Source organism: Zootermopsis nevadensis, unplaced genomic scaffold (assembly GCF_977971745.1).
Source record: "Zootermopsis nevadensis isolate Lab colony 2312 unplaced genomic scaffold, Znev_1.0 Znev_ptg000005l, whole genome shotgun sequence".
NCBI classification, from domain to species: Eukaryota; Metazoa; Arthropoda; class Insecta; order Blattodea; family Termopsidae; genus Zootermopsis; species Zootermopsis nevadensis.
In genome coordinates this window covers 3,481,511-3,504,478 of record NW_028259137.1, presented here as the reverse complement: position 1 = coordinate 3,504,478, position 22,968 = coordinate 3,481,511, and the positions used below count along the sequence as shown (strand labels likewise).

At 38.5% G+C, this 22,968-nt stretch overlaps 1 protein-coding gene across 10 annotated transcripts in view; it reads left to right on the top strand.

Annotated features, from left to right (window-relative positions):
• LOC110841260 (band 4.1-like protein 4) overlaps positions 1–22,968 on the top strand; it is a 334,673-nt gene that overhangs the window by 195,432 nt on the left and 116,273 nt on the right. For all 10 annotated transcript variants that reach the window (XM_022086634.2, XM_022086635.2, XM_087343391.1 and 7 more), the window contains 3 exons: positions 6,358–6,462; positions 12,849–12,891; positions 15,922–16,000. In XM_022086634.2, coding sequence (XP_021942326.1) covers positions 6,358–6,462; positions 12,849–12,891; positions 15,922–16,000 — 227 coding nt within the window. The remainder of the gene's footprint in view (positions 1–6,357; positions 6,463–12,848; positions 12,892–15,921; positions 16,001–22,968) is intronic.

Genomic DNA, 22,968 nt, shown 5'->3' with positions numbered 1-22,968 from the left:
CGAATTTGTGTGGTATAATGATGGGGGAGTCGACCCAGTAAACACAGACTTCAGGGTCTCAGTTACGGCTCTGTGGTTAAGATACTTTGTTCTGTTAACCTTGTCAGAGGAAGGCACCAATTATGGCTCGCTCACATCCGAAGAACTCCTCTTACGCATTCTTTCTTTCGATAGCCTGACTTTCACGGGAACTGTTAAAGGCACATAAAGTTTATGTGTAAAACTGGCTGGCTACTACTGCCCACTTCTATGATTAACCTTTTAATGTCTCTTGGTAACTATATTTACCACCTGCTTCAGCAATCAATAATTCTTCAATCTGTATTCAAGTGTTTCGTATGATTTTCACTGTTAACAGTGAACACTGTAATTAACCTGCGAATTTATTGACTAACTGAGCAACTGATAGCTTCTCGAGAAGGATTATTCTCCATGCAGTTCGTTTATTTAATTCATACTCGACTGTTACCTGATAAAAGAACAGACAAAAGATTTCAACTGGCGAACTAAACTATACATTTGATAGAACTTTTATAATTGTGTTTCATGAACAGCATATGGAGTTATGTTTAATTAGATATATACGAATTTATGAAAGTCGAAGTCACCATCAATACGTGAAATATTCTCCTCAAATCAAATTAACTCACGTCATTAAATATTAAAATATTATTACAATTAACATTTAAATATTTAAAATATATTAAAATGATGCTCTCTATCGAAATGTTCGATTTACATTAGAGCATCGAACATTTCGATAGAGAGCATCATTTTAATATATTTTAAATATTTAAATGTTAATTGTAATAATATTTTAATATTTAATAATAATATTTTATTGTGATTAGACTGATAAAATTGAGCAAGTATATATTCAACACAATATGACGCAACATTATCATCTTACGTCATTAATAAATTAATTTAAGGACAGTGCTAAAGCCAGCCTAAGGAAACGTAAGACATGAATTAACTTATTTAAGTAAAAAATTCCATAAAATAACACTATAACATTTTCTTGCGTTCAGTTTTTTTTATCGATTTTGTTCTGATGTTCGTACACGATAAATGTGTTATTGTGATGTCAGATTCCCCCTACGGTATACCGGTAACACCGTGAACTGAATTAAACTACGTAAGAGCTTTCAAAAGACACCGGTTTATCCAATTACCCCAGCAATTATTTTACCGGGGATCACAGAATGAAAGCTGTTTATATAAACTTTTGTAACAGAGAACTGCAGGAACACATCGACGTTTTGAACTGATCCATCAGCGCGTTAAACCGAATTCGAAGTTGAGTGAGTCCCAATGAGTTTTGACGGAAGCTGCAATGTGATCGAGTGTACGCGGTTGGATGCCATCTAATCGGTGGTGCAACTAGGCCGTGCTGATTGGATGTTCTGATCTGCCGTTCTGCTACGCGTTTTCACAGGATAACATTTTACGCGTGTTTCAGGAGGGGTAGGCATGCACGTTCGCATATAAACGTCACAAATATGTATCATATTCGACATCCATGTCTGTCTGTTCTTCGCATGTAACGAGTGGGGAGTTGAACTAATATCTATCGATAGTTTTACAAAATTTGGTTAAAATCGGACAAGAATAGAGGAGAAATTTTACATGATTGCGTACATGTATTCCTGCTCGATAAAGCGACTGTGTGGGGAATCCCCAGCCAGACGCGCCCTCACAACCACATGGGGAATCCCCCGTAATGACGTAATCACTTATCCATCCTACTCAAACGTCTGGCCGTAACAGATTGGTACGTATAATTAACAAAACTACTTATAAGAGAGTATGAGCCAGAATAGCTCAGTCAGTATAGTGACTAGCTACGGGCTGGACGACCGGGGTTCGATCCCCGACGGGGGCAGAGGATTTTTCCTCTAGCCTCTGCGTCCAGACCGGCTCTGGGGCCCACCCAGCCTCCTCTACAATGGGTACCGGGGTCCTTTCCCGGGGGTAAAGCCGGCCGGGGCGTGATGCTGACCACACCCCCATCTAGTGCCGAGGTCAAGGAAGAGAGGAGCTATACCTCCACTCACCCCAAACGCCTACATGGCGTATAGTGGGACAAACTTTACTTTACTTTTTACTTATAAGAGAGTAAGAAAGTTTTCAATAATTTAATGTCTACAAGTAGTTAATAGAACCAACACATCTGAATTGTGACTGTATGGATAAATGTCCCAGCTTGCTTCCAGAAACAGAATGTGGTAAGGAAAGCATTATTTACATTTAAGACTGATTTGTAACAAACTGTGCAATGTTATTTATATGAAACTGAAATAGGTCAGTTATATCATCATAAGGAAAATGATAAACACCCTTATTAAGATCGCTGTTACCATTCGCTCTTCACAAGCTGTCATTTTTAACTGTGCGACAAAACTACAATTGCATTTTCGTCGTTACTTCAGTAATCTCAACGAAACCAACTGTTTCCTTTTTAACTATAGTTTCAAAGCTACAGAAAACATCTTCACTTTGACCCAAATTCAGGGAATTTTTTTCTGAGTTTCGACCTTTCAAAAATCTTTTCTTGGTTCGAAGTCTTAAGCTTGCCAATTATGCCAAAAAAAACAACTGATATAGACGTTCTCGAGCTATAAACGAACATACATACCCACAAACAATTCCATTTGTATGTAAGCCGAGTAAAATGATTGATTAATTAGCTTAACTCCGCTGATTATTGGGGGGCTATAAACACGCCAAGCGAATCAGACTGAAACTACACCCTCTCCTCTTACCCCCAGGTACAAAGCCTCGTGTGAATTATTTGGATTTACATCACGTGACGTTTTAAGGGACGCATTCCGCATCTGACATATGGATAACGTATTCTGTAAAAGAACTATCCATAAAATCATGTTACTGTAATTTATGCTCTAACATATCCGCTCGGAGACACTTCACTACTTATTTAACATAAGAAGCAATATTACTGCCAGGTGTTTGAACCTGGGTTTCTGCGTTGAAAATCCGGCATCCAACTGCAATGAACCACTGCTCCGGCCTTGTTATATAACCGTTTCACATGCTGGGTTTGTATCAAAGATTAATTATTTCAAAATGAGTGTTTCTATATGAATTACGTGTTCAACTGTTGAAGACTCAGTGCGTCTTTTGAATTTCCGAAAGATCATCGGGGCTCATGAGAATTCTGGGGTGTTGCTAGCAGAAATTACTTCTGAAATGTAAGCAAACTTTGTCATACTACGCGGTGAAACATCTCAGAATACATTATTTTCACACTCGCTGCAGTGAGAACAAGGAATCTTACTTTATTGGTGTAGTTGAGTTTCTTGGAATCTGTAAATGACGTTGTTCTAAATGTTCTTTATGATATACGAGGTGCGATCGGAAAGTTTCCAGACTGCGCGTATAAAAAAACCTGCACACTTATCTCAGGTATTAAATTCATCCATCACCCTCGAAGTAGTTCCCCTGGGAGTGAACACAACGATCCCAGCGCCGCTGCCAAGCCTGGAAGCATCCCTGGAAATCTTTCTTTGTCAGCCTGTCAAGCACCATCTGCGATTCTGCCTGAATCTCTTCTATCGTCTCAAATCTCCTTCCCTTTAGCTGAATTTTCATCTTTGGGAAGAGGAAGAAGTCACACGGAGCTTAGAAAGGAAGTTGGGGTCGGTTCTTGCAAGATCTTTGAGCTCCTGACAAACGAGAAGTCGATTCTGCTTCTGGTCCTCAGACAGGATGCGTCGCATGTGGAGTTCTTCCTTTAGAATCAGCTGACAGGTCCCATAGCCTATCCCAACAATGTCGCACAAGTCGTTGATGGTACGACGTCGATCTTCGTGAATGGCAACATTTTCGGGCGTTGTGCTCGAAGATGGTCGTCCAGAACGCTCGTCATCATCGACAGAGGTTCGGCCATTTTTAAAACGTGAATGCCACACAAAAGTTTGTGCACGACCCATTGCGGACTCCCCAAATGCTTGCTTTAGCATTTCATAGGTTTCCGTAGCCGTTTTGGCGAGTCTTTGGCAAAATTTGATGCACACGCCATTCCGAAATCGCAGGAGGGTCGGTGTAATGCACTACGAAAACGCCCGTAACTAAGAAAGAAATGCTAATTCGATGATGCCGGCTGGCACACTGATTCACTATGAATGTAGGCCGCACCCCCTAGCGGCAGAAGCTCGTACTACATCCGGTTCGCCCCCTCTATTGCGACAGTCTTGAAACTTTCCGATCGCACCTCGAATCTCAAAGTGAAAGGCACATCCGTTCTGTTCCACTCTTTCTACGTATTGTCTGTCTCACCTATGCATTATTCTTGATTCTCGAAGCGTTCTATTTACCGTGAAGATGAAATTCCCATGTATCTGAATAGCGTGTTTGCGTGCGGTGGACCAACCCGGTCTGTCTCTTGTAGGGAGGATTTCTGGGTGTAGTCGTAGTTGGAGGGACTATTCAGAGTCATAAAAACTGCGTGTTTTGCTCGTTCGAGTGTGGGAACGTGTCGGCGAACAGTAGCCGAGCCCCAAGCGAGGCCTAGAGACCTGCTCAAACGAGCTCTACTGCTCAATTTAATGCCCTTCTCCCCCCCCCCCCCGTCTCCCGTCCCAGTCCCCAATCATCTGTTGATTGTGTTCGATTGTATTGTAAACCTCGCGAACATTTCTGCCTCTGTCAGAATAAATGCCTTCTTCCTGACTACACGTTTGCATACCGACCATCCGAAATGTACTTACTGACTGAGTAATAAGTTCACTGCTTATGTAGATAACAACCTAACAGGTCACTTAGTGGGATGTTTACTGACGTTTTAGAGATACAGGGTGCCTCCTTCATCAGAAACTAAGGTAGCAAGAACTTCTGAAACGTCGGTAAGCTTAAAAGTTTGTGAAACGTAAATATTACTTTAAATTATATTCATTTGTATGTTTTGTGCGTGATGAATGATTTCTTTCGGATTCATTAAATGTTTTAAGTCTAGTTATGTGTAAGCGTGTTATTATATCTAGGTATGTGGAATTTCTTTGTTAATTCGAATATTACTTATTTTTATTTTGAATTTGAGGATTTTAAGTGGATTCAGAAGTGGTACATACTGCGAAACTGAGACCAATTGTCTTAAACCTTGGAATCCAAAGATCATACACTTCATACCTCAAAGAAAACACATCGCTTTGCCATTACAAAGATAAACTGCTTAGGAAATAATGACTGTTTATTCCAAGAGTTATATAAACACATTTTTTTGGTACACTGTGGGCAAAATGCAGGTTCATTTAACGTTAAAATAGGTGGTGTATTTACAGGTGTTCCAAGAAGACGTTCGTACATCAGAAAAATTGTTGGTCAGTCAGTCAAATGTGGCACGAAGCTGACGGTGGTCAATGTTGGCGTATGTGAAGGATTTGGTTTATACATTGCGAGTTTACACTGAAATTACACTGTTACAAATATTCATATGTTATAATTGAAATAAATTATGTTTTAATTACGTAACATGTTATAACACTGCACTGTATTAATTCTTAAATATAAAATGGGGCAAAGTTGAAGTAATTTTTGTGTTAACTACGGCGCCAAACTTGTTGCATGTTTCTTCTTTACATACGTACCTTTGTATTGACAGGGATTCCTGGCTTCACAGCGCACAGGACAACAAACCAAGAAGCAATTGAAACACTTAATTACCGTTTCGTGGTAACATGCGAGAGGCTGACGTGTGATTGCGGATAATTTCATCTCTCGCCTTTGTAGATCCGTGTCGAAAGAGGTTATTATTTTCTGGGAAAGACTAGATGTCATGACATGTCATGGAGAAACTGCATTCTAACGAAGATTTCCTATGCATCTTTGAGGCGTAGTTTTAAGAATTTTTGTTAAGCCGGCATTATTTGTTCATGAACTGAAAAAAGAAATACTATAATAAGCCTCTGCCCCGAAATAATTTTCAATTATTTGACAGGATTCCACAGCATGAAACGCTATGCCAGATTTGCGTGTCAATTCAGGTTCTCGAGGCTTTGAGTATTAAAATAGCTTTCTTCTATGTTTCTGCGCTGTATAATCTGGAAGATATTTACAGACGTTTCAGAGTCTCTCGTTGCCTTTATCATCCTGATGAAAGAGACGGCAACGCTTCCGGAAAGTCGGTAAACTACGAGACTACACGACACAAAATCCCTGTAGATTTGCTGTCGTGAGATCCCGAAATCTTAACAGGTGTTTCGTGGTTTTACCTAATTTTCTCGAGGCGTGTTCTGTGTGTCTTGTATGTAGTCGAGTAAGCGTCGTTACATAAACAACGAAACAGACATTTATCTGACCTGAATGGCTACTAACGTGATTTTTCATTTTACATTCCAGGATAACAGCCCGGGTCAGGAAATTCTGGACACTGTTTTCCGCCACCTGAACCTTCTGGAAACAGCGTACTTCGGGCTCCGGTACCTGGATTCTTCCAGCCAGACGGTAAGTTGCCTTCGAATTTCCAGGTGTGTCACATATACCCTTTGTCTTCTCAGGTAAGCGGGCAGCGACTCCAAAAATGCCCTTCGTCCTAGTCACTTGATTCCGCGAGAGATTTTAAAGGGCTCGTCTGATTCCGTCAGGACTCCATAAGCAATTACATTTAACATCGCATCCCAGCCCCAAAATAAACTATTTAAATTGTAATTATGGCCAAAAGAGCCGTAGAAAACAACGTTGAGTAGGCCTGCTTTGGAAATGTAAACAATTTAATTTCAGCCACACAAATTATAAACAACAGATTAAGTTTTTAAATTAGTTTATATGTACTAAAAATTATAAATGTGCAGAATTATGGAATGTTCCTCTTGAAGAAGATACCAAATTTTAGGTAGGAAATTATCTTAAGTAAATTAATCTACTTCTACCGCGTTTGAATATTAACCACTCTGGGCTAATGTGCTGTGAATCCTCTTGGACATTTTGTGAATCCGCCCATCTCAAGAAATTTATTTATACAAGTACCACAACACAAATAGACTCAGAGATACAGCCATGTCTTAAGTGGGACTAGAACTCAGGACACCCGTGTCCAGAGCCCAAAAACCGCCCCTGGTCTCACTATCAGAAATATTTTTCTTTCAACTGTATTAATTGTTTATTTTAACCGTCTAATCACAATAAAATATTTTATTAAATATTAAAATATTAAAATATTATTACTATAATTAACATTTAATATTTAAAATATATTAAAATATAGATAGAAAGAGCATCATTTTAATATATTTTAATATTTTAATATATTTTATATATTTTTTAAATATTAAATGTTAATTATAGTAATAATATTTTAATATTTAATAAAATATTTTATTGTGATTAGACGGTTAAAATAAACAATTATAATCATCACAATATGACGCAACAATATCATCTCATAACTGTATTAATGTTAAACCGATGCAAAAATTGTAAGTAGAGAATAGGAAAGTCATTTATATCAAATATTCTTTGTGTAATCTCTTTGGCACGAAGTCCACCAGCAGAGGATAAATCCTTGGTTAGAGTTTATCGCATTGCGGAAGATAATTTTTTATACATGTTTGTGTATCAATTGAGGATTATTTTACAATGTTCTTATTGTAATTAAATATATATAATTATAAAAAAAAATGTGTGCCTTTGAGTTCTCCCTCGTGTATCCATAAACACTTTTACGAGTCGAAGTTACAAACAGAAAATTATGTGAAGATGGCTGTCTTCTGGGTTGCTGTGGAAGTTTACCGACGTTTCGGAGGTCTTTACTGCCTCCATCATCAGGGCTACCACCACGGTCCTAAAAACCTCAAATTTTACAATCTCGATTCTGGGTTCTGAGACGTTAACTTTTAATATATTTTAAACTTGGTTATTTGAAGGTATTTTTTTATTTTGTTTTAATAAGAAGGAGCTGCTTTTATTGTGATATTCTGTAATGTCATTTTACCGAGGACTTGGGAAAAAATAATAAATTGTAGACATTTTAATGAAATATATTTTTGTTTTAAAATGTCTTGTCACTTCAGACATTACGAAAACCACGCATCACATGCATTCGGAGTTCAGTGCCGATGTGATAAACCGATTCGTGTCTATAGTCCCATCCGCCCTGCTGAAACATTAACCTGATAAACGGGCAACATGTGGAAACATGAATAATGTTCTTGCCCAGGAAAGGCGGTTTGTGGTTGGCAGAACGGAAGAGACGGAAAGTGGGGGGGGGGATAATTATTTTAAGTGGAGTCACTCCACCTGACCACAGTGGGGCAATGCTCAGGAAAAACAGGTGCACCCTGGTGCCACAGTTGTGACGGCTTACCCTTCTGTTTCATTGAAATTGGCTTTCAAAGTAACATGTGTGTCGACCGTTACAACTTAGAAGATTGTAATTGTTTTGAATTACACCTGTTTCAGAACCTTATATGTCCTTATTGTTCTCTTCTCATTTATTTACTTACTTATTTTATATTATTATTATTTATTTAGTGTTCTGTCTGACGACAGGTCCATATGAACAGGATCCTTCCATCCTTTTCTCGGACTGGGACCTGTTCATATACGTTTTTGGCAGATGATCCAGAAGTGGTTTGCCATTGCCTTCTTCTGTGTGTGAATGGAGTAATTGTTGGGATGCCACGGAGAAAAACTCCGTGTTGCCTAGACCACGGCCTTGCCCAACACAAGTTATAAATTCGGGCACCGCCGGGGATCGAACCCGAGACCCCAGGATTACAAGGCCAGCGTTCTAACCGCTAGACCACCGTTCGTTTATAATTTTTACTTGTTAAGTCTGCGCTGTTATCTATTGTTGTTAAAGTTTACGTTTCCAAAATTTTTATGTTTTTTGTGTGTGTCTCTCTCAGTTTAACTCGTGCGTTCTGTATAAAAATTATGAGAATGTTTTATAACTCTTATAAAAGCCACAGGGATAATTTAAATGTGGAAGGTTGGCGTGTTAAGCCTTTTTGAAAATGTCTTTATTGATTCAGTAATAAGTTCTGAATGAATATCGATTGTATCGATATTCATTCAGAAACAAAGTTTCCTGCAGTTTACTACAAAGAGCCAGTAGGGCGATCATATTTTATGAGTCGTATAATTCGGAAATTTGAATCACGGAATTAGCATATAAGAATGTAGCAGAGATTTGCAGTCAGATAGAACCAACGATAAACAAAGTTTACTACCTGGACAAATGGACGCTGTCCTCGGCGTGGATGTGAATTGTAACCGCCCACGAACGAAAGTGGGGCTTTTTCGAAGAATATGTTCGGACACTAAAAAGTTTTATTAAGTCTAAAGGTCGTAAAATCCAATTCATCTTTTTACCGCCTATATATAGAACTGAATCAGTTTTATTAACGTAATGTTTTGAAACCAGTTAATGTGTGGCGTGTTGTCTAGATCAGTGGTATTCAACCTTTTTTGTTCGCGTACCCCCAGATATAATTTCTCTTCAACTTTGTACCCCCAAAGTTGTTGGTGTATAATTCAAGTTATACGTAGTATATAATCTACATCTAAAATAAATTAAATAAATTACATTACTGATTATTCAGTGTTTATCATAAATATTTTTTTTTTAAATTTCACGTACCCCCTAAGATTCTTCGCGTACCCCCGGGGGTACGCATACCACTGGTTGAATACCACTGGTCTATATTGTTATAAACAGGCATTGACTCGTGTTACGTACGTTCAGTTGAAAAGTTACGTCTTGATTTCGTATCCTCACGGTACCTTTTAGTTAACTTTTCTCGTGTTTTACGTACCTAACTGTTTTTCAACATCCAATACAGAGTGTTCCATTTAAAACGCAGCCCTAATTACTACATATAAACCCCTTGATACACAAGTTCTGTTCAGACCTGCACATCTTTCGCGTTACTGGCGTGTTAACAGCCTATTGGTAGTCTATTACATGGGAGTGGACCTGCTTACAATATAATTTTTGTTCGTACTACGTTGTTGTTTTTGGGTTGAGTTTTAAATGTTACACGCTGTACTTTTTACAACTTTATTTAATTTTTATTATTGAATGATTAGCGTTCCTTTTGAAATTCGAACTCCGTTCAGATAATGTGTTAACGTAATGAGAAACACCTACACTCGTGTGGTGAATTTTAGGGTTCCGATTAATTATGCCATTTAGGTTTAAATAGTATTCGCTTGTTTTTTCAGACATCTGCAGATGTTAAGACATTGTTTATTAAAATTATTGTTCTTTCCACATCCCAGTCTCCAAGTTAATGTTATAGAATATGATAAATTAAATAATTAAATAACTAACTTCATGGCTGTTGCTGTTGTTTTTAAGCCGATAAACTGCTAATGTATGCAAAATTCCTAGGTCGTGTGAGTAATCTGGATTTATTATTATTTAGTGTTCTGTCTGACGACAGGTCCATATGAACAGGATCCTTCCATCCTTTTCTCGGACTGGGACCTGTTCATATACGTTCTTGGCAGATGATCCAGAAGTGGTTTGCCATTGCCTTCTTCTGTGTGTGAATGGAGTAATTGTTGGGATGCCACGGAGGAAAACTCCGTGTTGCCTAGACCACGGCCTTGCCCAACACAAGTTATAAATTCGGGCACCGCCGGGAGTCGAACCCGAGACCCCAGGATCACAAGGCCAGCGTTCTAACCGCTAGACCACCGTATATAAAATTGAAATTGTGGTTATGCCTCGAGAACAGATGCAATAATTTGCACCAAACTATGCACGCTTATTTGGTGAAACCAGGAAGAGATTTTAGGAAGGTGAAAACTCCGAAGAAATATCCTGTATTCGAGTCCAGCTGAGGATGGTTTCTGTAAGACGGAAATCAAGCAATATTGAATAATAGCACAAAGAAAAGAATTGCTGATTTCACCGAGTACATGACAGGAACAAAGATCATCGAACCGAAGGTGTCCTTTTTCTGAGTCCCGATTATGATGTTAGGTTTTGGGGATAACTTTTTTCTGTGATGTTTCACAATACGTGTCGAATGATAAGGCCTGTGTTCGGGGAATAAAGATTGTAAGGAATTATAAGATTTTGTCGAATTCTTTCCTGGCAGTAACACTGCTAGTGAAATTTGTGTTACAAATAATTTATGATTGATAAATGCAATACGATTTGCTTTCAAAAAATTATCGCCACTAAATTGATATCACGGTCACTGTGACATCCGAAATAGTAAAGAACACATTTGGAAAATACGTTTTCTCCATTGGGGCACAGCTTTCTACTCTTTTCCGTTAGGTAATGTACATTTCATTTTAAATCCACTCTTTCAGTCGTCCTACCAACATTGTCATGGTTCGTAGCGAGACATTTTCCTGGCCACGATGATAATTAATCTTGATCGGAGTTTGAATTTGCGCCGGGACAGCTTTTCGTGGGCAAGTCGTTTCACGAATGTTCAGCCACCGGAAGTTATAGAGGGGGAGTTTAAATCGCCCGGAACTAACTGCTTTCCGGTGTTCTTACGATCAAGATTTGTACTTGGACGAGGTATCGAGTACAACAGTACAACCAACATAACCATATAAAATAAATCCTGCTTATATTCATCTTATTTTCTTTGACTGTACGGGGCAAGTTCTTTGCATTAATTTGTGTTTAAATGGTGGAATTATACAAATGCAATGCGGCTGTACTTTCAAATCGCATTTTATCTACTTTATTTGATCGTCGAGCAGTTGACAGTATTTAGCGATGTTCTTTTATAGTAGGGATATCCAGTGTTAAAATTAATAGTTAGTTATCTATTAATCTCTCTCGATTCTCAGTATATCCTTGCGAAGACATGTACTGGAATAGTACATTAAAACTGGCCACGGCCACTTCCTTCTCAATTAGACGCGATAGAATATTGTAGTTAAATGCAATGCAAGTTTTTAGTGACTAAAACGTTCTAATAAACATTGAATCACGCGTGTATTAATATAAAACCACATATTTCATATCAGGAATCGTTGTTTAATATCATACATCATTCTCTGCGAGCTGGAAAACAATTGATTTTAGTGAAGGGATATTTATCTTCGTCACCTCATTTAGATTAGTCCTGGAGCTCAATGTATCCCTTATCCTTTGGGCATCGCGAGATCTTTTATTTATTTGTAGTGTTCTGTCTGACGACAGGTCCATATGAACAGGATCCTTCCATCCTTTTCTCGGACTGGGACCTGTTCATATACGTTCTTGGCAGATGATCCAGAAGTGGTTTGCCATTGCCTTCTTCTGTGTGTGAATGGAGTAATTGTTGGGATGCCACGGAGGAAAACTCCGTGTTGCCTAGACCACGGCCTTGCCCAACACAAGTTATAAATTCGGGCACCGCCGGGAATCGAACCCGAGACCCCCAGGATTACAAGGCCAGCGTTCTAACCGCTAGACCACCGTGGTAAGGTCGAGATCTTTATCTGGGATTAAACTAGCCGGAGCGTGAGGCTAATCACTAACCTCGATTTATTATGGGGGTTAATATTGCCACTATTCCTAAAAAGCATAGGTCTTCGTGCATTTGATGATGTTTGGCAGTGATCACAATGGTCGTAAGATCTTCCTGTCACTGTAAACAGACGGACCTTAGGTCTGTTCCGGCTTCACACTTTGACGCCGTCTTTTCCTGCGTCGTCTCGCATTCCGACGCCCCTGATGATAATTTAATACGATCCTCCATTCTTTGCAGATGTTGGATCGTAAGATGGCTTTGCCAGAAAAACATAGAAACATAAATCGTGTGTCCATTTGAAGAATGTAGTTCCAGTATCAGCTCACTTCATGTTTTGATTTAACGGCGACTTAATGCAACTGTGTTAAATGATTAATTTCTGTCTCTCTCTTGTTTCAGCACTGGCTAGATCCAACAAAAAAGATCACCAAACAGCTCAAAGGTACGTCCATTATTTTTATAATATTGCGAACGATCTGTGTTGCACCTTACTTGTGTAATAGGGGGACAAACATGCCCTCTGTCGGTATGAAAACGTAACTAATGAGTAAGTTATGGCCACGTGTACTTATTCCGTCCGGTACAGTTGTGTACCATTTAAAAAGCAACCCAACAATCACGCATTCACCGCCGCGAAAACCTCAAATCCTCACGAAAATGATGATAATTTCTGTACAACTTCGCATGGATGCATTCACAGATGTGCCCAGTTTTTAAAACGCAGTTTGCCAGCGATATTCGACGAAACATTTGAGCAGATAAATAAATTAATTTGAATTTATGCAAGAATTGTCGGACATAATCCGCATACAACAGATGTAATTATTATTTTGAACGTATGTTACTGCAGTGACTACAACAGTCTAGACCTGCATTCGGAGGTATCTGGTTCGAATCCGAGTCACATTACTCGCTGACTGTCTTCTGGATTGCTACTCCGCGTTGTCTGTTAGAAGTTTATCGACGTTTCGTATGTTTTTCCTGCCTGCCATTAGGCTTACCTGTTTAGTGGTTAAGAAAGAAAGGTTTGCTAGGAAGATTTTGGAACTGCGCGTACCAAGGAAATTGATTAGTCTTTACATTAATCCCGCGAATATGCATCATCTTCGTTTATATTACAAAGAAGTTGATGAAGCAATGAGAAGTATTATTATTTGATATATAAATTCAATTTCCTTGGCTAAATGATAAATTATATCAGCTGGAAACAGTACGCAATACTTTAGAACCCCGGAGACTTGATATTAGCGATTTCCAAAGTCTTATGCTGTATGTCTTAATTCCTTAATTGGTTTTCGTATTCTCTTATCCCTAAAACCATCCTCTAATTAATCCCTTCGCTGCTTAGTACGACTATAATTGCTCTGCTGTAAGTCCTCCGTCCGCTCAGCCTGAAGATTATGTTGCACGCAACGCTGCGACTATGTGACTGCTAGAGAGACGTACACAGCTAGAATTTCTAATCTCGAACGAGCGAAACAGATGAAGGCTGGCAAGCGGTGTACGTTTATTTATTTTTTTTTTTTTTGAAAGCAAATGTATTCTGAGTCGATTTTCGTGTTTTCTGAGAGAGAGAGGTTAGGATAGCTCTGTTCGCTGGCTTCAAAATAAGACACATTTTGAATATTAATAATGTAATATACGTAAGTTATGTTACTCAACAGATGTCTCGTCTCGTAACAACACTGCAGTGTTTGGGGTCCACATGTAAACAATCTGAAAGTGTTTGGTTTGTTTCTACTAATGGTTTTGTTGGCTTGAGTGTGTTACGTGCATTTTCATGCTGAATGTGTATGGCTTGCCGCGTAGAATTTTCTTCAGTGGAAACAATTAGACTCCACGAGTAAGTAAACAAGGTAAAGAGGCAAGCGATTGTGGACCTAATGAACAAAGTTACTAAGGGCTTTACGTGCAGTGGGGGATAGAGTGAATAGATATTTAATTCGAGGAATGTCTCTTGGGTAACAGCGACTTATACCTAGAAGGTTGATTGATTTAAATCTTTACTTATTTAAAGACGCTGCTTCACGTACAGAAGTTGTTTAGAAGATGGCTGGTAGGTAATATTTGGAAGGAAGGAACCATGACATATTTTAAAATTCTGTCTTGACATTCGCGTACAAGGACTGAGAAAAACGACGAGAAACCTCAGTTAGGAGATGGGTCAATATTCCTCACAGAGTTACTGCTACACCACGTAGGAGGATAGTGGGAGGTGGGAGAGGTTTGTTTTGAGTAGGTTTAGGAAGGGCTTTGGGCTGTAAACCGCAGGTTATTTAATGACGTTCTACTAACTGCAGCTGTTGTTCAACATCGAATTTTGGCCTAGATAGCAGGATGAAGATCGCTGTCTTGTGGGATTTTTCGCAGTGTAGTATGATAGAAATTTAATTTTACGAAAAGTTGTGTATTTACAAAGGTTGGTAATCGTGGGTTAATCACTTCACGCAGAACTGAAGTCAGTAGTAATACGGCCTACACTTTTTAAGTTTAAAAAAAAAACAGTGAAATGACGGACCTAAATTAGGAGTCTCGAGATTGGATATAGTGAAAAGGTTTTGTAGTCAACTTAAAATTTTATTGAATGAAGTGACCTAATGAACATTGCCAACAATTTCTATAAAATAGAACGTAAAATGTGATAAACAATATGTAAACATGAACATTGTATACAGACAGTAATTGAAAAAAAAATAATTAAAACAGCGCCATGAAGATTGCAGCTATAATGTTCTCGAAACTTTAGAAAGCTTTCCACATTTGACGCCGCTCACACAAAAGTTTTACACCGCAGAAAATCTCAAGTCTCCAGAAATCCTTAGAAAAAAAGAAATGGTCTGCATTCTTATGGATGCAGTACGACTTCATACCAATGAGTTCAGAGACATCTGACGACAGCTGCTGTAATTAAGTATGCTCTGCCCACGTTTCATGATACAGGGTGTTTAAAAGTATCGACATTGTGTTCAGTTAAAAGAGTAGCTTATATTATTTGAAACCGATGCTCGTCTGAATGACGTCTGAGAACTATTCTTCACTGTTACAAAAATAAATTTCTTCAACGCCGTTTAAGGAGGCAATCCAAGTTTACACAGAGAATCTTAAATACAAAATTCAGTGTTACTGATTAAAACAGATGGTACATAAATAGGTAGCTTCTGAAGTAGGACTCTGCTCTGTGCAGTTCGACTACGAATATATTGCCCCCCTGCCTCCAGCAGCCAACTTGGGGTTACAACCTTATCCCTTAGATGAGGCTTCATTTTTGACCTTGAATGAACGGAAGAGAATTACAAATGTTCCCCGAGCAGGTTTAAAGAGGCCTCGCCACGTTTTAGTTTACATATATCTGGTTGTAGTCACAGTTTTTCTGTTACGAGGTTTGAAATCGATAAACTGTCATCGTGTCCAAATCAATTTGAATCTGTACGCATTTTAAGATTTTTGAAAACTGTTATTCTTCATGTTACAGGAACCGATCCGTTCACGTTATATTTTGGGGTAAAATTCTACGCGGCCGACCCCTGCAAGCTACTGGAGGAGATTACCAGGTAAGCCACGATTTATTTTTATTGTGTCTGGACGTAGGATAACATGCTGTTAGCTTGTTACACTTTTCACAGTTCTTCTTGGAATGTATTTGGTTACGTTTTAAACAACTTTACCACGAAACAGGCTACTTTGAAGAATTAAATGTTATACTAAAGTTTTCGGAACGATCTCACACAAAAAAAAATTACGAATTAGATGGATTTTACATTTGAAGCATAAATAATTTATAATTATTTGCATGCGGATGTCTAAGATTTAATGCCGTGATTGGACCGGCGCTCAAGTTAAAGGCTTTAAAGATCTCTTCGAAATGGAGGAGGAGATTTGAGGTTCTGAAGGCGGCGAGCATGAATATGGCTGTCTTCTGAGTTGTGTCGTGTAGTCTGGTTTATGCCTCAATCATCCGGGCTTGGTGATGGAAGCATAAGTGCCTCTGAAACGTCGGTAAACTTTAAACAGACTATACACGGCGCAACATCTCAGAAGAACAACGCACTAGAGTTACGTAGAGGATGAAATGAACTTCAAGACGTTGTATGTCATTCGTAGTAATGAACGTGGTTAAGGAAGACACGTGTTGTTTGTTCTGAAGATGTTATTTTCAACTACTGTAAAGGTTGAACCGAGTTGATGGTTGGCACGCCTGTATCGTATTCGTGGGGGGAAATACCGACTTCTAGTCTGTCCTGACAGAGATTATTGATAGTTTTCCTTAGTCCCTCTGGCCGAAATACCAAGATAGTTTCTTAAATTTGACCACCATTGCATAATTCCATTTTAATTTAGTTAATTTATTATTTGTCTGGGTAACTGATAGTGTCTTTAAATGAATAAATCGGAAATAACGTTGCCATTATCGTGTTTTCTGATATACAAGGAGAAATGTTACGCTGAGTTGTCACGCCCTGACCTTGATCGGCGTTGGGAAATCCAAACACACTCGAGTTGTAGGATCTCTGTCTTCGAGGGATATTTTCGCCATGGACAAGATGTTTTATGTTGTAGATTATTTTCCACGAAAAATGCTACGAAGAATAGTTACAGTCTAGTTGGGTTTTTTTTTCTAGAAGCTTCGTATTTGAAAGTAAAATTTCCCAAATTTCATTTTCCGCTGCTTGTCTAACATTGCCCACTTTAACTCGGAACAGAAGTAGCCGTTACCATATTGCATGCTACAAGGTCACAGAGTAACGAACCCACTACCCCATCTTCATGGCGAAGCATTGTATTTCTCAAAAACGATGGTGTCTACATAAAATTTTCAGATGAAGACTGATTTTCGTGGTATAGTACGTAAAGATTGACATGATTTTTTACAGCATTAGCTCGTCACAAACTAGAAATTAAAATATTATTCAGAACACGTCAGCTGATTTTCACAACCCACCTTCCATGACCGTCAGTTTAACAAATAAATTTTCACTTCGTTAAGTGAAAATGTATTTTTATTTTGTAACTGCGAGTAATGATAGTTTTTAATTTTGGTCACTGACGCCAAGTACACTTCTATGTTGTTACCAACGTTTCAGAGTAAAATATCACCAAAATAAAGAGACTACCCTGAAGATGGAGGTGATATACTCCTACTGAAACGTTGGTAACCACGTAAGACATATACTTATTCTTATCGAGGCTTCTCTTCGTAACCATAAACGTGTTTCATGAAATGTATGATTTTTATTTCGTCGTAATATTATAATTAGCCACGGAAAACATTGCAATTAATTGATTTACGCAGGTTTTCAAAACATCACTCCCACACTTAATTCTAAAGTCGTTCGACAGGAATCACAAACTCAGTAAGCCATCTATATATCCACAGTTGTCTTTTGTCCTTGAGAAATTATGTCGTCTTTAAGACTGTGGTATATTTTTCATGTCAGGTGCATGTGGGTTAACGTAATTGGTTCAAGGACTTCGTTCTCTGTTTGCACTAGAAGACTTTTTTTTAATTTATGTGGATACGTACTGTTAAATTATCCACGTATGTTCCTTTTATGAATTCTAAGCACCTATTAATTTCTTTTTTTGGAACGTGCGGAATAACAAAGTAGTTTTAACATATAATTTGATAAGTGCAATTTAAAGAATTACAGGTACCTCATAAAATAAGTTTATTTTATAGACGCCAAGTCAAATTAAGTTAACCGATCCTAAGTCTGCAATATTTTAGGGATATTTTATTGTAAATACTTAATATCTGCGATCGATACCATTAAAGTAGCAAGTACGTTAACCAGAAGTGGGCATGACCTAGTTAACAGCATATTAATGTACTATCCCTGTATTTAACTGGAGAGACTGAGACAGAATAAGAATATTCTGTCATTGTAGTCTCCGGGCTCAGGAATTAAAACCCTGTACGTCCGGAATAGGAATAAGTGTTTTAAAAGTGACGTGTTGTGGTTACGTCTGAAGAAAATCAAGTTTGTTTTTCTCATGCCTTGTGTTTCTTTTTGTAAGCGTCTATGAATGTAAAATAAAATTTGCCTAATTCCGGTACATTTTAATATTATCATATGCAAATATCAGGAGTTCCGACAGTAAACCTACGTTGGTAAGAATTTTTAGCTTGTTTTAATTACAAGTAAATGCTTAAAAACGGATTTTTCGCAAAGTTATGGCGGTATATTTGTTAATATGACCTAAAAAAAAGATGGAGTAACAAGACACTTACGTAAATTTGTGTACATTACTGTATATGTTAAGTACAGATTTAACTGAGTGGCTAGAATTTTTTTACGCTGTTTGAGATACTTTGTTCTCAAGTGAGATGGGGTCCCTTTCGTAAGCTCTCTGTACAGAGTCCTCTTCCCCGTCTAGGTTTTAACCAAACGCAGGGCACGTCGAAGTATAGTGCGTTCACTAATAAATTTCATCAAAACTAAATAAGTAGGATTTGAGGATCTATTGGCGGTGAGTACGAAGTTTGCCGTCTTCTGGTTGTGGCGAGTACTGGTTATTGTGGTGTGTGGATATGGTTTGATACGTATATTGTTGAACAGCGTGTTTTTCGGTACGAATCATATATGAAATGTGGTTCTGTTAGAAAGTGAGAGAGAAATTGTTTGTTCGTAAATTTCTCATGATCGCGGTTCGTGGGACGCAGACATCCTGGAAGTTAGTAATGCCAGGTTTCTTAGGGGCCACTTCTGGCTAAGAAACGTGTCGTGTTCTTTCCGAAGAAAATGTAGATGAAATGAGGGCTGTGTTACAACACGACCACAGAAATCATTGATCGTTGAGACAAAATTATCAAAAATTGAAGGCGACTAATTAATTTCAAGCAATTCGCACGATACAGATTTTTTTTGGGTGCACAGGAACGTCATTTTCAGCATTTCTACAAAAAAAGTAAAATTGATTTCATTAGATGGTAAAGTTGCGTCATATTGTGATATAATAAATATATATTGTTTAAATCTTGTCCGTCTAATCACAATAAATTCTTATAAAATATTAAAATATTACAATAATTAACATTTAAAATATTAAATTATGTTCTTTATCGAAATATTCGATTTACATTAGACCATATATTTTTTTTTGATTTCATTGTTTTGTGGAACAATGCTTGACTTTTATCGGGAAAATTTTGTAGCTCTTGGCGATGAGTTATGCAGTTCCTGCAGGAAGCCTGGAAGTGACAGTTGCGTTCTGCAAATGGCTTATCATCTCATCTGATAAGCCTACGACGATGAAAATGTTTTAAGTAGTGCTATGTCGCGCGTGGCCTATTTGGCGATCCGGTGGCAGCAGCCCGCTCACACGTGATGACAGTGCACTCTACGAGTTTATTAAGAGCATGTAATGTGTATCAAGAACATGCTTTAAGCCATGTTAATTCGAAGTAACCCACCTTGGCGTCGCCACATTTGGTTACGTGAACATACGTAATGACCCCATTATATTAAGGCAGATTTCTTTTGAAAGGAAGTCCTCACTACCTTTCATTTCTCCCAGTGACTGATATTAATTTCTTTTTGTTAAGATTTTTTTTTCTCGAATGGCCTTTCCTTCCTAGATTCTGTTGGACCGAAGTTACCATAATCTTAGTGGTTTGTTCTTACTGCCTTGTGAACACTTTGATGTGATGTATAAAGCATAAATCAGTGCATATCATCAATATTGAAAATTCTTTGCTTTAGTATTCAGTCTGACGGATAGCGTTGTTACTCTACAAACGCGAAGTAGTATGTGATACAGGGTGTCGCACGAAATGACACCCGTTTGCAAGTTTAAATAAAAAGCTTTAATATTCATATGATGTTGCACAATTTATGAAGATTTATCCTTTATGGGTTACGTGTTCGTTATGACCGACGTTCTTTCGTGAAATTTTACCACAAATTTGATCACTCAAAGCCCCGAGTTGCATTACAGAGGCTGGCTTTTTTTGGAAAATGTTCTTCATTTAGAAAAACCCCAAAGTAAGAAGTCGCAGGGGTTTATGTCGAGGTGTTTGGTGGCCACATCTGTCCCAGCCATGGCATAACGAGCAGGGTGACGCACGAAAAGGGTACCGTATTTATTTTAACGGTACGTGTTTCGGAAATTTTACGAAAGAACGGTGGTCGTACTGACCATGCAATGCACAAACGATAAATCTACACGATTTGTTCTTTGCGTTCATGGTTACGTTTGTACCATTGTATGAATGTTGAAAAGCTTTTATTTGAAGTTTCAAACGGGTGTCGTTTCGTGCGACACCCTGTACATTGATGGATAAAATGCCTGTTCTGTTTGGCTCATACTGAATACGACATTTAAAAGACTCACTCGTCTCTGCGAGTTATTGAAAATAATTCTTTATTCCCGTTTGTGAAAGGAAAGTGGAGTAGGTGTATTTTTGGACGACGAAAATAATTAAATCGTGCAATGATGAAGATGTAAGAGACCCGCTGATAGTTATGGAACGGACTGTAGAGGGCGGATGGAATGGCTCGCTCACTGACTACGGTCGAGAACGAAGCAGGCGGGTTAAGATGGCCTCTGACCTTCCAGCTCAATCATCAGGTGGATGGGCTCTCAGAAAAGACCATTTTAGACGATCATGTGGCAAGGTCCATTGTAAGATGTGTGTAATTCTGTTTCTGAGAGGAGCTAACTAAGTATCACGCCTTGCAGACGTATGGGTCAGTGGAGGAAAGGCTCCAAGCACTGTTAACTTCAGTACTTTTAAGTGGCGACGCGACTGGTCCGGCCAGCGTGTGACGTAGCAAGCCCCATCTCGTTCGGAAGAGTACAGCGCCATTTTCAGGCCATCGTTTGAATTAGTGTGCAGTCACACACACGACATAAAATGTTTGCCAGTGGCTGGTTGAGGAATGAATTGTCGCGAAAAGAGCAACTGGAAACGAACCCAGCAACCACGTGACTGTCGGCCAATGCTGTTTTATCGTAGTGTTCGAAAATTATTGCACGTCTGGAGTTTTGCCTTTATTATCGAAATCTTTGTTGATAATTCGGGTCATTAGAAGTCCAGAGTAATTTTGTTTCTGTTGCTGTATTTTCTGTCAGGCATTAGTTTTACTACGTAATCCAATTTAAAGTCTGGTGTTTTCGTTTTAATAATATAATTTCAATATTGACTCGTTCTATAATTAATTAAGTTGAAACTTATTAATTGTCTCATGAAGATAGCTTCTTCGGGGATGTTGTGTCATGTAATCAACTGTATATTGACCAAACTTTTATGGTGGTGATGACTGCCTCCTTCTTCTTGGTGATCCCTGATGATGGAAGCAGCTAACAGCTGTGAACATCCGGTTAATTTTGATGGGACATCTCAGAAGATTGTCTTGTCCTCATTACTCTCTGTGATGAACTGATTATCTAGACAGTTTTCTCCTGGTTCCTCAAACATCAGACAGTCGCCTAAACTGAACCGCACGTGCGAAACGTCCGTAATGCCAACCAGGTGCAGTTGGACTGTTTGAATCTGTCTGGAGATGAGCGTAGATCTCGCAACAGCAAGCAGCCTCCCAGCCACCCGGGGGCCTGTTAGTCGACCGTGGTTTCTCCGCACGCAACAATTAACTTGGTTTCCAAGACTTTTTATCCTCGACCGTACATACAAAACAACGGAATGCCACGCCCACTGCGGGGGGAGCTGTGGATCGGAACTCCGATATCCGAATTACAACTCATGAATCAAAGGGAGGTCGTGTATTGTTAGTTAGAGCCGTAGCTCTACGGAATGAACAGCGATTGGATCCGATCGTCCTACGTCAGTACGGTGGTTACATTTGGTTTATTGCAGTTGGTTTTGACCTCTGAACACTGGTTCGACTAGCCGTACAAGCTTTCTCGACAAGCAGCTTAGGAAATGCAGTTTGGGTTACAAGTTTATTCCTTCAATGAGAAATTATTTTTCGTCGTATTTTCATTGTCGTGTAATGTGCACTCTTCGTCTGCTAAGCATGGTCCACTGAATTATCTTGTGTTCTGAGCGTCATAGTAAAATATAATATGGCTACCTTAGGTCTTAGTCTGTGATAATTAAATTAATCGCTATTTTCAGAGATTAGCAGTTTGATTGATTTGGTGTGAACGTGCGGGCTATGCGATATCGCGTGTCGTTTGTTTATAGTTGCGTAGGTTCGAATCCTGACTGAAATTAACGTCAATGATTTTTATGTAATTGTGAATCTGCGAAAAAAAATTATGTATAAAAGTTTTTCGTGAGGTAACTTTTTGTGAAATTTAAGACAACATGGTGGCACGCTAAATCTTAGTTTGTTCTGTGAGTAACTTGTGAACCATTGCAGTTGGATTATATCAATGGTTTTCAACTTGGGGTACGCGAAGACATCTTAGGGGGTACGTGAAATTTTTTAAAAAAATATTATTTTATGATAAACACTGAATAATCAGTAATGTAATTTATTTAATTTATTTTAGATGTAGATTATATACTACGTATAACTTGAATTATACACCAACAACTTTGGGGGTGCAAAGTTGA